Here is a 15,273-nt window from a genome sequence, read left to right as displayed (position 1 = left end):
GTGCAGTTGCTCACCCATAATTATGGGACTAAACAGGGATGAGATAAGAAATCTAAAATGTGTCAACAGTCTTAGGTGTACTTATGAAAATAGAGATTGTTTTACAAAGCAGTTTTGTAATATTTTTTAAATAGTGGGATACAAAAATGCCTCTATTCCTTTCCTGCATGTTTTTGTAGACAGCAGCCTGATCACTGAGAGAGGCAGAGAAGCAGAGGAAGAGCCAGAATGCAAACAGAAAAGCCTGCTTTTTGGTACCAACAGCATAAAGCCAGACAAAGGAAAAATACATAGGTTAAATGGGAGAGGTTCAACACGAACCTGCTTTTTCCTCTTCTACACAAAAATATTTTTTGCTAATTAAAAATAACCCTTTAAAAACATAGAGGGTATGCCAAAGAGAGAAGTCTACAGATGAGAGAATTTAGGTAGCACACTTTTGTGCACAGCAGTAGAGGATTCATTCATAGCACTGCAGTGGTTTTAACACATTCATTGAGCTATAGACAGAAATATTTTCTTGTGAGTACACTAGAGCCAGCCAAGACTTCAAACTAACTTATCTGTCAGGATGGCACACCCATCTACAAAAAGCAGAAGTCACACAGACATTTTTGTCTTTTTGCTATTCCGGGTGCAACACTTGTCCACTATAACAAAACAATACAAAGCAAACCAAAAATTGTCAAAATTCTAATACTGTTAGATATACAAGATTCTATCTTTTCCTATGATTAAAAAAATAATAGTAATTCTTTATACTCAAGCATTGCTTCTAAAGGAGCTTGTACCAGATCTAGGGACAAAACAAGGAAAAAAAGGGTCACCAAAGGCTCTGATTTGAACCCTGAATCATTCTCCTCACACAGGGCTATACTGAGAGGTCTTCTGGTTCAATCCAATTTGACGATCAGTTTGACAAGCCTCTGTTTACATTCCTCCAATACAGCTAATGGGAAACAAAACACAAACCATACAAGGTCATGTTTCTGTCTGTCTACCAACACACACTTTCTTCTAACCAATACTCCCTTGCTTTGCAATCTCCACCCAAAATCTTTTATAGTAGTAACCCAAACAGTTTCAGGGGCTCCTTGTTACCACTCAGGCAGCACCAGGCTGCTTTGGAGCTCTGCCTGGGAATGAGAAACCCCAAGACCCCAGGCCAGTGGGTTTTCACTGTCTGGACCAGAATGGGCTGCAGCAGGAATTTGCATCTGATGCCAGAGGTGGCAAAATGACCAACCACTCAACACAGCCTGGAATTGGTCCATGTGTTTGAATGGTATGTAGGGAAGTGAGACATTTCAGGCTCAAGGCGACTGTTTTTTGCAGAAATGAAGTGCCAGAAGCTGCTTTTGTAATTTGAGGGGATGATCAGGAACGTGTATGCACTTCCCCTCCCTTGATATATATTGTACAGAAAAACTGTTAGAGGACACAGTACTTTGGATCTATAAAATATTCAAGACTGGTGCTCTGATAGTGCCAGTTGGCAATCTAGGTCTTTGTGTATTTTATTTCAGATCTCAGTAGCAATTTATTAAAAGACTATGAGAGAAAGCACATGTGCAGGCTGCTATACAGTCAGTAAGACTGACATTTTCCAAGCAGTGCAGAAATGTCAAGTACAGTTAAAATGCCACATTCCTGCCTGTATTCTGTTCTAGGCACCTGCCCTTTTTTTGCCATAGAGAGGATAAGCAAAATCTGACCTGTAGCATCTCAGATGATGAGCACAAGTGAGACCTGACTTAATTTTTCACATGCTAAGTGGATTTAGAAGGACTGGTACTTAGGGGGAAAAAAAACCAAACCAAACCAAAACCAACAAACAAAACAACCCAACAATAACAACAAAACAGGGCACTTCTTTTTCTTCTAAATTAAAAGAGTGCTAGGAAGTAAAAGCACCTGTGGAACTTCATAGTATCTCTTGCTCGTGTTTGTCATAATAATTAAATACTTTACAGGGTGGCACCATTTCTGTGTTCAAAACTGCCATTTTTACATGACTGATAAGTCATCATATGTTTATTTTTTCCCGTTATGCTACTACGGGGTGTTTAAAAAAGATGGACCCAATTTCAAAGCAAATAGATATCAAATTGGGTCCATCTTTTTGAAACACCCTGTATACTGCTTTTCCCACTGGGCTTGTTACAGCTTGTTTCTTCTTGAGATAGAGCAATATGGTCCTCTGTTGTAAGTCACATACGATAACAGGAATAGTAGTTGTGTATTTTGGCTTCCAGTGTGACTGCTATTTGGGATGAGTATGTCAGGGATTTTTCGTCTACAGGCAAGTTTTTTTCCCTTGATAATAGATAAGTGGTGCCTTGAGACAGCTGTAAAAGTGGGGAGAAAAGCAGTGATATTCTCCCAAGGCCTGCCTATAAAAAGATATCTGCTTTTTGCTCTTCAGCATGCCTTGTTCTACCTGGTTTTGGCTTCACTTCTTTTGGGGAAGAAACGGCAGATGGTAGTATTACCACATACCTTTAGCACTCCCCCCAAAAATATCACTAACAGTAAACAGGGCAGATCTGTGGATCCTCCATCTTATTTTTTGTGCACAAGAGACAGTTAACAGTTAACATTTAAATGATTGTCAGCAGATGTGGGTTAACACCTTTCCTGGCTCTTGGTTGACCTTACAGAATCACAGAATCACAGAATCGACTGGGTTGGAAAAGACCTCAGAGATCATCGAGTCCAACCCTTGGTCCAACTCTAGTCCGTTTATTAGATCATGGCACTAAGTGCCATGTCCAATCTCAGTTTAAAACCTCCAGGGACGGCGAGTCCACCACCTCCCTGGGCAGGCCATTCCAATGCCTGACCACTCTCTCTGTAAAGAATTTCTTTCTAATATCCAGCCTAAATTTCCCCTGGCAGAGTTTAAGCCCATGCCCCCTTGTCCTATTGCTAACTGCCTGGGAGAAGACCTTATTTTCCATGAAGGACAGTGTACTTCTCCACCAAGAGAGGAACTGGATACAGGATTACATGGAAGTCGAAGCACTGTTGCTTTTAACTCCTTATAGGTGGTCATCATGAACTCCAGGAAAAGATATATGATTAACCCCAATAATCCACTTGAAGATCAAAGCTTTAATGAAAATCTTAGTAGAGGTGAGATAGACAATCTGTCTTGATATAAAAATTTGCTTTATGGGAGTGGAAGCACCCCATAGAGGTATTTACATCCTCTTTACTTTTCATTAACATGCAAATATTTTATTTGGCACTGTAAGTAGACCAGTCTTATTGTTTATTTATAATGTAAGCTCTGATGCTATATTGTACAGATGGTATCTTCACAGATTCAAGCTGTACCATTTGTGTTCTGACTCCTTTTGAGCTGCGGCTTTGCGATGTCGGTTTGACCACGCAGGGTGCAGTGCAGAATGATAAGTAATCAGATGAACAGCTGAATATAGGCCAAGAAAAATGCTGAAGGTTGTCATAGTATGAGCTAAGTACATGAATCCCTAAATATAGGCAAAGATATCAATGTGTAGACTGAGAATGGATGAAGAGTTGTTATGCTATTGCTTGGTGGAGTCTTCAGAACAGTAACATTAATTCCAGCCTTGTTTGTAAGATAGATACCTAGTCCACTGATGGTGAAATGTAGTGTAAATGTAAGGTTATTACATATACAACTGATTTGTTCTTGTAGTGTAATGGCAAAGTATACTTGCACTTTATTCATACATGATGCATCCCTGTGTATATACTATGTGCACACACATATCTAAATATAGATACAAATACTATGTAGGCATTAATATATAAGTACACAGATTAACAGGTAGGTTCAGTGTAAAGATAATGGATGAGGAGTTCTTAAGTGTAACATTCCTTATAAAACCAATGAAAACCTGGCATCCCTAATTTTATGGTTAAGAGTTCCTACATCTTGTGGCCAGGAAGGCCAACGGCATCCTGGGGTGTATTAGAAGGGGGGTGGTTAGTAGATCGAGAGAGGTTCTCCTTCCCCTCTACTCCGCCCTGGTGAGACCCCATCTGGAGTATTGTGTCCAGTTCTAGGCCCCTCAGTTCAAGAAGGACAGGGAACTGCTGGAGAGGGTTCAGCGCAGGGCAACAAAGATGATTAAGGGAGTGGAGCATCTCCCGTGTGAGGAAAGGCTGAGGGAGCTGGGTCTCTTTAGTTTGGAGGAGACTAAGGAGGGACCTTATTAATGTCTGTAAGTATATGAAAGGTGAGTGCCATGAGGATGGAGCCAGGCTCTTCTCGGTGGCAAACAATGATAGGACAAGGGGTAATGGGATCAAGCTGGAACACAAGAGGTTCCACTTAAATTTGAGAAGAAACTTCTTCTCAGTGAAGGTGACAGAGCACTGGAACAGGCTGCCCAGGGGGGTTGTGGAGTCTCCTTCCCTGGAGACATTCAAAACCCACCTGGACATGTTCCTGTGTGACCTCACCTAGGTGTTCCTGCTCTGGCAGGGGGATTGGACTAGATGATCTTCTGAGGTCCCTTCCAATCCCAAACATACTGTGATACTGTGTGATACTGTGATCTGTCTAACAAGACTATAACAATGTGTTATTCTGTGATAGCCTCACTGGTGATAGCTGCTTTTGGAAGAATAACATTGTAGTTCTCTAGCTAACAGGAACAGAATAAAGCCATGAAGAATATAGTGAGCAAAAGACTGTGTTGCAGTTGGAAAATGTTGCATTAAAATATTTGTAGAGTTATTGAGTTGGGTTGTTCCCTTGATAACACTGTAATCCATATTCTTAGCATCTTACAGAGGGCAATTTGTTAGGTAGAACATCACAAGTCTTAGCACCGCTGTTCATTTGTGAGGTTCCTCAGACCTCCAAGTGTGTGCAGTCAGACACACCTGGTTTGTAGTCAAACAATTGGGTCCTTCCACAGGCAAAATCAGGCTGAAGAGATCAAAAAGCAATGGGTCTTCAAAAGAAATCTGTATGTGTCATCAAGGAAGATTTTAAGGCAAATGAAAAAAACCCCAAACCTACCAGACTGTATCTTCAAATAAAGACAAACAGTAACTATACTGGAAATACACTTTAAAATACTGATTAACTGAGTTGACTGTTAGTATGCTGTATTAGACCAGCCTAACTTCAGACTCGTTTAAAACATAACTTTTAAAACAGACACCATTTTAGGCTTTTATGTAGCAGGGTAAAATGTGAAAAGAATATGTCCATGATATTTTTGAGGATTAACAGTGCTTTGTTTTAAGAAAATGTTTAATATTCTTACAAATATTTGCAGATTTCAGAAGCTCTCCTGATACCTTGATCTCATGGCTGCCAAGATACTTGTAACCTTACAAAAAGTTAAGCTTTTTTTTTTGTTTAATTCATTGATTCTTCAAACAGAATAGTGTGCATTTTCAGCATAGGCAGGGAGCCCCTCTGAATTTTGACAGTCTTTATATGCACACTGTCCAATGTCATATCTGTTGGGGGTTTGCTTTTTTATTTAATGTAAATAGGAAAAGCCCATAAACTCCAGACAAGACTTTCTCATGAGAATGGTTCTCCCCAGTGTTTCTCACTGTAAAATCTTCTGCTTCACTTTTAGGCTAAACACAAACCTCATTATATTTATAGGGTAAAGTCTGAAGGTCCCACCTTGTTTGACAGGCAGGATGACTCAGCACAAGACCTCTGCGTGTGTTTCCACTGTCCTAGTAGACAATCTGCTCTCGCACTTAAATTTTAAGAATAAAAACCACTTACTATTTTTATTCATAAGAAATATTCATAATAATTTGTAAATCAAACCTTCTTTCCATGTTACTTTACTTTCTAATGATAACATTTAGACATTCTCCGACGGGTAGGGGACACCGAAGCAGGGTTGTTTGTTTTGGTTGCCCACGTTGCACAGTATTACGGAGTTTATTGGAATCTCCTGTTGCACTTTGGTATCTCTGAAATACCAGTGGTTTTAGCAGGCTGTTCATTGGGAACTAATACACATATATTCCAGGTATGCCTAACCTTTCTGGTCTACAAGCAAGTTATCCCCTCACCCCTACTCCTGCACAGCCCGGTGCTGGGCAGGGGATGTAGCCCTAGTGGGGAAGCTGAGCTGAAGGATCACGTCAATCAAGAGCCATAGGTCACCCCCCCCCCCTTACTGTATGTCGCTTAGCAGAATAAAACACTCACAACCTTTAAGTGAGGAAAGTGTACATTAAACTTGTTATATTGATAGGGGACTTAAACATAGCTTTGTCTTTGCTTATATTTTCTCAGTATGAGGTGTGTATAGCACCATGTTCCCTGAAACATTGGCCAGTATTCAAAAATGTCAATGCCTGCACTTCCTCACATGTAGGGAAGCAGATAATCACATTGTGGGGAAAGAAGGTAATGTCCGAGTTGTTAAAAATTTAACCTAATTGCTATTTCATTTTAAATTCAAAGCACTGTAGCAATACTGCACAAGTGGGCCCCTACATTTTTTTTTCCTTCCAAAGGTTAATTATTGCTTGATTTAAAAAGCTTGGGAAACCCTGATTCACATCAGGTGCTTTTGTAAGAAAAAAAAAAAAAAAGTAATGGGAAATCAAATCATATCTTGTGTAGTCTTCAATAAAGTGGCTCAGTCTTACTACAAAGTATAAAAGGCTAAGGCAAATTTCAGAATGTACCTTTTCAAAAATCAGGAAGTATACATTTAAAGTCTGGCTTTCAGTCAAGTATTAATTGGGTCCGTACTTTTGCCTCTGTAAATGGCTGATGCAAATCATTGTAGGCATAAGTTTCTACCAATTACATTTATAAATATTTCAGTCTTCTCAATATCTGATTGGGAGCATACGCATACACTTGTCATAAATTGTCTGCATATAGTCTGTCCAAAGCCATGCTAGCAGTGATTTGAATCTGCTGTTTACAAGGAAAAACCAGGGCTGAGTGCTGATCATATTCCCTGTTTGACAAAGCAGCAAGTTACCGTATGTCAGCTGCTTCACTGCAACTGCTTATATGCCAGAAAGACAATACCTAAATACACAAGTTTTACCATAAAAGCTGATAAAAGGTAAAGGCATGAGATGAACAGAAGATGAACATGAACACGAGATGAACATGAAGTGAAGTATGGGCTTTACTCAGAGGGGTCTAACACTGTTTCTGTCCTTGATGACTCTTTTTTCAGAATGGCAGAGACTCATGGTTTGATGGAGAGACTGGAGAAAGCAGTGACTCGACTTGAATCATTATTTTCAGATTCACACAGATCTGGTGGAATGGAGTGTGATGCCATCAATGGAGTCAATGGAAGTAAGTGGGTTTTTTTAAGTACCATCTTTGTTATTAAAAAAAAATTCAAGTAGCACACGTGTTCATCTTCTAAGAGGGAGTGCAATCCCACCACTTATGAATTCTGTTTCAAGAGAAAGTAGGATTTTAAAAAATGAATTGAGAAATGTCGTGTGACAAACTTAGTCGTAAGCATAATTCTAAATCAATATAGCCTAGAAAAATCAAGATTTGACTAGTCTCTTAAATACACTGTCCATATTTCAAGCTGTATCACTCTTTCCATTTCAGCATTTATATTGTTGTAGATAACTCACCAGATGAAAATGTCTGCTTGAGCCCAACTAGCAGAAGAACTGAGACATATCCAAAATTTACAGCATAAATACTCCTGAAGAAGTCAGCAATATAAACATTGAGTTTATTTGCCAGGTCTCTGAATTTCACAGTGTGGACCTACTTCATTCACTTGTTTAATATCCTTAATCAAATTTGTTCATAAGCATTTGCTCACTAAAGGCGGCCACACATCCATGGCCTTACGTTGTTATCTCTTGAGCTCTCCCTTCTCAAGTGGATCTCCAAAGCACCACATTGGAGAATACACAAAAAAAGCCTGTCTTCACTTATTCACATAAATCGACCAAATCTTATTTTTTCACTCCTTAATTTTCCTGTTGTTCCTGAAATGTACAGGGTACATAACCTTATAAATGTGGCAGTTCTAATATTGATTGAATAGAGGTGCCCTTTCCTTTCTCCAGAGCTTGTTTTTTCACCCAGAACCCTGACAAATATCTCTTTATTCACTTCATGTCCTTTGCTTTCTGTATTCCATGGCCCTTTTCCTGCACATCCCAGCACGGACTCAGTTGCTGCACGAAAGCTTCAGAACCAGCAGAAAGCTGCAGGCAGCCTCCTCACTGCCACAGGAGCAAGTCAGCGTATGTCAGCTGCTTTATTGTCCCTGTGTGCCAGCCCTTCTCCACAACGCATCTGAGGGACCTTCCCCATAGCCATGGATGCCGTGGGCCCCCACGCTGGCAGCTGCTGTGCAGCAGCTGACTGAGAGAGCGTGTTTTTATGGCAGGAAGGGAGCGTCTTCCAGCAGGCTCCCATGGCAGATGAGTTTGCCAGTCACAGGGATCTTCAGGAATAAAATGCTTACAGTCCAGAGAAAACTTAGACAGCTAGCACTGTAGGAAATTCATGCAGAAACACGATCCATGTACACATTGACAAATAAATTACTACCGGGGAATCTACATTTTTAAAAAATACAGGCTTCAATCCTTTAATAAAACAGTTTAGGTGGATCTCTGTATTAATCCAGATCTCAGTATGGCAGAACCAGGGCTGCTTTCAGAAGGGGAGACAAACCCACCATGTGAGGTACTTCCATGACAACTGCTGTACCCTTGGCCTGACCTCAGAGCTCAGGCAGGTGAAAAGATTCACCCCCCAGGGAAGCAGAGCCTTAAAACCTCAACAGATCCCTAGAAGAAACCAGCTGACAGACCTGGTCGGAGCGAGATGATAAAACATACCCGCAGGGAGGCTGCAGCAAGAAGCTGAGCTGAGCGGCGCCATGGGGCACTTTGCCAGCCTGCGCCACATCTCCTGGTGGAGCTGTCTCACACGGGGACTCAGGAATTTGCTTTTGCCTGATGCAGTTAGGAAAGACTGTACTAGATCTTCATTTTGGGCGACTGATATGCCTATAGTGCCACAAGCATCGTTCTATGTGCCTCTGGTTTTGTGCTCCTGCAGAGGTTCACTTAACCTTCACACTCAGCCAGAGTGTCACCTTTTTAAAGTCTCTAGTGGAAATGGACTTCTATTGCTTTCTTCTATCATGACCCCTTCCCCTGGAAGACCATTCCATAATTAGAGTTATTACAAAAAAATAGCCTTGGCTTTTCAATTAATACTTTTTCAGAACCAACAAAATATTTAGGAAGATGGGAGAACTGTACCTTTACTGTTTTCCTAAATGGCATTACAACAGCAGGATTACAAACAAAACATTCAATTGCTCTGCAGAGCCCACGGCAAAATCTAGTCAATGTTCCTGGGTGTTAGATGTATTGAATAGCGAAAAATAGCGTAGTTGCCTTCTAGTTTTGCATAAGACAATTGCCATTTGGTGAACTGCTATTTAAAACTCTGATCTAAAGTAAAAGGTTACAATGATTCTCTTGGAGACATACACAGATTTTTACAAAGAACATAAATGGGCTTTGGAAAGCATCTCCCCAACTAAAACCTTTTGTACACGAGGTCATTTAGGGGTTTACACACAAACACTCAATATGGAAGAAAGCCCAGAAATTCCTCAGAATTAAAGGTGAGTGACATCAAGAGCACAAAAGAGGCCTTGAAATCCTGCCTAGCTGGCCAACTACTTTTTTTTTTTTCACACAGGCCATTGCAAACTCCCATTGCTGGGGCCTTTCTTTTTTTCTGTCAAGGAGCCAGATGACTCTTATGGAATAAAAAGGGCTTTCAAGATTATGAATTTCGACACAATTGTCATATAGTGCTAAAAGGTTAAAGCAAACTCAGGGGAAAGCCTGGTACCTCTTCAAGAGAAATCTTCAGGCTTCATTAATGAGGGAGCGAGGCTGGGAAGAATTTTAACCTTGGTCTCTCAGATCCTACAGATGCCATAAATTCACACGTGTGTTGCTCATGTTTGGACCTGGCAAAGGTTCTGAGGCATAGATGAACCATGAGGATATGTCAGGGAGTAAAGGGAGGGCTGGAAAGCATCCAAGGAAAGATTACTTTTGCTGTTTTAAAAGGTGCCACATAGAGCCATTTTAGAAGCCAGGTGCATAAGAACCTGAGTCTAATCTGCACTTTGTGATTGTCCACTTTATCAGGAAACTGCTCTGTATACCATATAGAGAATAGCATTTTTATTCCTCTTTTAGAATGTGTAGCATATATATATATAGTCAACGGGATGTGTCATCTAGAAGGCTCGTTTGAGCTTTCTTTATCCAGTGGCAGTTTTGCAAGGTCAGACAACAAAATAAGGAGATTACAAAGCTACATCTCACTGCATTAATCCACTGCCAACAGATTCTAAGACTGTATCTTACTGGAAATGAAATTGCTTGTTATTAAAAGTCACCAAACAATACTAAGATCTTCAGGAATGGGTAGGTTGTATAAAAATAGTTGTCCAGTACAGTGCAGATTCTTTTTAGGAGATAATATTTGTTATATGAACAACAGTAGAATTTTATTAAGACAATAATGCTTATCAGGCCACTAGGCCTTTGAAGGGCCGAGAAATGTTTATTTTAGCACCTGTTATTTTAAGACAAAGGAGGCTTCCCGCTACTTTCTAGAGTAAATTCTCTTCATGTTCCTAGCCAAGTTCCACCAGATCAGGTTTTTTGTTTTGGTTTGGCTTGGTTTGTTGTTATTGTTGTTGTTGTTTTTCTTTCTTTCTAGAAAAACTAGAAAAATATCATTATACATCCTTTTTCACTGATTTCACAAATCAATGAGTACGGGAGAAACTGAGTTACAGCAATTTCCCCTGTTTCTATGGTATTTCTTCTCCATCTGCTACAAAGAAATGTCCTATGCATTATGTACTTTATGAACCCATTATAATGGAATGCTCTTCTTCTATAGGCATAGCACCATATGTTGAAGCCTTTGACAGGCTGCTGAATGGAAGTGTTGCTGAGTTTCTCAGGTACAGCAAGATTCTTGAAGGTGACGTGAAGACGCATGTGAGTATTTACACAGATTTTCTCCTTATGTTATAAGCGCACAAGTCTTGGAATCTGTATGATCAGCCTTGACTGCTGAGTAGAGGAGAATCTTAATAGCAGTACTCTGAATTATTAGTTCTTGTACTGGCAATAACCTGGCATAATACACTGAGGACAGTTGGTTCAGGAAGGGCAGAAGGCTGTACGAATTCAAGAGAAGAGACTGCTCCTCTTCTACAGCACCAAAGACTGAAGACCATAGTAGGCAAAATATATAAAGATTCTCAGTCACAAGCAATTTGAATTGTCCTGTTGGCTGCTGAGCCCTTTGCATGACAGGAACGCAACGAAGAACAAGCAGCAACAAATGAGTAGCAAACAGTAGCAAACAGCAGCGATAACTTCTTGTGGTTGTCTTCTAAACACATATATCATCATTGCAGTTAATGTAGAGAATGCGTTCTTTTGATTGTTTTTATTACTCACATCTCTTTCGTTTGGAACACCATAGCAAACTAAAAAATGAGGAAGTCAGACAGTTAAATGACCCTTTTTTACCACATGTCATAGCAAGTAAATACTACGCTATCATTTTCATTATGAAATTATTTTGTAACTTTAATATCTTGTGATCAGAGCTTGTTTGTTTCATTTTATTTTCCAAGCTTGTCTTCTCTAAAACTGGTGGTGATAAAATGACAAAATATGGACTCATTGACAGCTTACCAATACAGATTTTGGAAAACAAACAAACAAAAAAAAAACACACATGAAAGAGCCAGGATCAGTTTGAGCTGGATGTGCAGGAGTGTGAAGCCTTTGGCTTTTCTAGGAGATCCATTCCATCAGGCCTTTCTCCATATGTTTCCCAATTCACTGCAGCAGCTGCTCCACATAACAAACAGTGTAGCCAGAAAAACATGCAGTCCTGCAGGCTACTGGGATTTATGCTGCAAGGCCAGCATAAATATTTTGCAAGACAACCAGAGTAACTAGTCTACTAACAGGGCAGGAACTCTGGGATTATTCTGTGAGCTGTGTTTTCTCTGTGGTGTTATATGTTCTTGTTGTTAGGGTAGGGCTTCTGACCTAGATAAGCCTAGAAAACTGGAAGGAGTAAGGAGATGGGGCAGTTCTAGATGATCTTTGTGTTTCTGAGAAAATGCTGCACTTCCTTTTTATTTGAAAAAGCCTTTTCATCTGAACTTTTATACTGTAAGCTACTAAATATGTATTTTGTTCTTAAAAGAAATTAGGGAAAAATCAATAGAGTGAGGGGTTAGGGGGAATTATCCACCTGACTAAGCAGAGAATTGCTCCCTGGAAAGGATCTGTTCTAGCTTGGGTCATTACATTCATTAGACACCTTTATTTTGAAATTGATTTCACAACAGTCTAGATCTGAGAGATACAGAATTAGCCTTACTACCAACACTAAGCAGAGAAAAAAATGGCATTTAACAGCCTAAATGACTAAAATGTTTTTAATATACACTCTCTGTAAATGTTTAAATCAGTAAGTGTATTAATTTATACATTTATCATTATTTGATACTCATAACTGAATCTATATAAAAGATTATTAATAATGTATCTGCCAAGTCTGTGGATAGTCCCTAGCATATTGTTGATTATAGTGTAATGCAAACTGTGATAAAGAGTATTTGTTAGGACTGTGAGATTAGACATAAACAACTTTCCTTTACATAAAGAAACCAGTGATCCTGATTGCAGCCTATTAAATATTCTGAAATCTTAGATTCTGAATTTACAACATGAAGCAGACTGTGGTTGCCTTATGCTCATGCTTATCACTGAAGCAACATCTGTGCTTTACCTTAACAAGTGGAACAAGGAGTATTTTTCTTCTGGGTGTCTTATAGACCATGTGTCCTCAGCATTATACTTGCAGCTGCTGTGTCTTTCACATAATAACTGAAGGGAAGGTTGTATTTTATTTCAAAAAACACCTGTTGCCTAGAAAAACCTCACATACCTGACTGACCAGAATGGTAATATGAGAGAAACTTCATATTATGCTAAAGAAATGAGGGATTTAACATGATGTGTTTTGTGCTGATTGCTCTAAGGATTGTGTGGCTTGTGTTTCTGGCAAAAGGAAGAATACAGACATAACTATTATCTGTTGGGGAGCCTCACTCCTAGTTTTTCAGCATGCTGTACTCTAAATAGTCTATTGAAAGAGAACAAAAGAAGGAAAGAAAAAAAAAGAACCAATCGCTGGCTCCTGGCTCTGTTAAACACAGCAGCACGGTGGATTTTACAAAGATTAGTTTATCAAATAGGAGTTCTGCTTAGACTCAATCTTGAGAGCAGCAAATTTCTCATTCAAATCACAGTACATGCAGTGGTGAATCTCTGAGGTCAACTGCATCAAAGAAGCTAACCACGTTTTAAAAGACAGACAGAGAGAATGGCTAGGGTTTTTACTTAGTCTGTTTGAAACAAATTCTCCTAAACAGCTGAAATTAAATCCTTTTCCTGTCCTGTCACTGCAGAATAAAAATCTGGTGATTATATGGATATTTCTATGAAATACAAAGTCCCATACAGGCACAGATTTTATGAAACCACTTTTCACTGTCCATGTCATAACTGTAGAACACGTGAAGTCAGTGAAAGAGTAAGTATGGCCAGGACTGCTGCCAACCATGTCTTTGGACTGACATACCAGTGTCTTGGAGGCTGTCAGCAGCTGTTACAGGTTATAACAGCCCTGAAGCTGGCTCACCATGTGTGCCAACACTGAACCATTCTTCTGTCAGAATGAGGGAAATTCAAAAGCAGTATAAAACAGACTGTGGGTCTATAGCACGGGCAGTTCTCTGACACCCAGCCCATAGGACAGCACTGTCTGACTGATGGGTCACTGAGACGTGATGTGAGTCCCATCACTTTGCCCAGGTGCACCCACCACTGCAGAAAGCGTGCCGAGGATGAGAAAGAGCTGCTTGTGGAAGACACGGTCTGCCTTCAGATTGTGCCTCTGGGAGGAAGCTGGTCGGGCAGGTTTGATGTGCTCTTCGGCCTGTCAAAGCAAAGCAAGCAAAGTTTTAGAAGGCCAAGAAGCAGGTTTTTGGGATGTGTTTATTATGAGCTTCTTCACATTGTTTTTGTTTATGCAGTATCTCAAGTGGTGGAATACTTTGGCTTGAGCTTGAATAACGTACCAGATGAGACATCATGATAAGAAGAGAATGTACTAGTTCTACAAGAGAAGGACAGATAACATAAAATTTCCGTATTTTAGTATTTTCTGTGGTACAGAGCAGAGCAGAATTACAGCCTTCCTGTCAAACACATAAACTAATACTTGCCTTTTTTTTTAATTGTTTATTTGTAAAAATCTTTTCACCTCCCAACCCCACCAGCTGAAAGAACAGATTGTCTGAGTGATTCAGTTATGTTCCCTCTTCTCTCATCCAAGCTATTTAGCTTGGAAAGGAAAACTATAGAAATACAGATGCCTTTTCCCACCTTTCTTCCCTCCACTTCCAGCTGCTGAAATGCAGAGCTCAGACAGACAACCAACTACATTGTGGGTTTGGAGCACTCAGAAATAAAAAGGCTTTTGGTTAGCTTTCCACTTATTGAGAGAGAGTTTAGATACAATTCATTACATGTATGACTACTCGAACAAGCTGGCACAAAGAAGCAATTCACATTATCCAGTCTGCAGGGGTTCTCTGTGTCCTGGCACTGATTTGTTACCATCTAGAGCAGGGGAAGGAACATTCACCCCACAGACATTGTTCGTATGTACATATACCCACAGAGTTTCTTTTCACTATCTATTACATGAAAGCAATGTCATTCTCCTCCTCCAAGCATAGTCCATGTAAATATAGACAGACAACTGAAAGCAGGAGTTACCTTTTATGAGGTATATAGGCCCTTTGCAAAGCGCAGCTCTGGTTTGGCCTGTCAGTGAAGTTAAAAAATCCTAGCTTCCTCATTTTTTTCCAAAGGGCAGTTATTACACATGAAATAGCTGTATCTTGTATTTCCTTGTGAGCGATGTTGAAGAATTAGTCAATGACTTCCATGGCCCTGAACTTTGAACAGGATGTGCTGCTGTCTGCAATACACCAAAACCCACTTTTGCACTTTATCTTACCTAATCTAAACACAGACTATCAAACCCATTATTTGACTGATTCCTCATGAACAAGGCAATTTGCTTACAGGGCAACAGAATGCACAAGTATATTCTCGTGTTCATCTTTTGTGCTC

The 15,273-nt window shown here is 39.9% G+C and overlaps 1 protein-coding gene across 1 annotated transcript in view; it reads left to right on the top strand.

Moving 5' to 3' along the window:
• The window catches only part of CAP2 (cyclase associated actin cytoskeleton regulatory protein 2), a 70,928-nt gene that overhangs the window by 7,115 nt on the left and 48,540 nt on the right, over window positions 1–15,273 (top strand). Inside the window, exons 2-3 of the mRNA XM_082045454.1 lie at window positions 7,182–7,306; window positions 10,937–11,037. Coding sequence (XP_081901580.1) covers window positions 7,183–7,306; window positions 10,937–11,037 — 225 coding nt within the window. The 5' untranslated portion in view covers window position 7,182. The remainder of the gene's footprint in view (window positions 1–7,181; window positions 7,307–10,936; window positions 11,038–15,273) is intronic.

This window comes from Streptopelia decaocto, assembly GCF_964273445.1.
Source record: "Streptopelia decaocto genome assembly, chromosome: 2".
NCBI lineage: Eukaryota > Metazoa > Chordata > Aves > Columbiformes > Columbidae > Streptopelia > Streptopelia decaocto.
The sequence above is the reverse complement of the archived record's forward strand: the minus strand, read 5'-3'. Positions and strand labels throughout refer to the sequence as shown.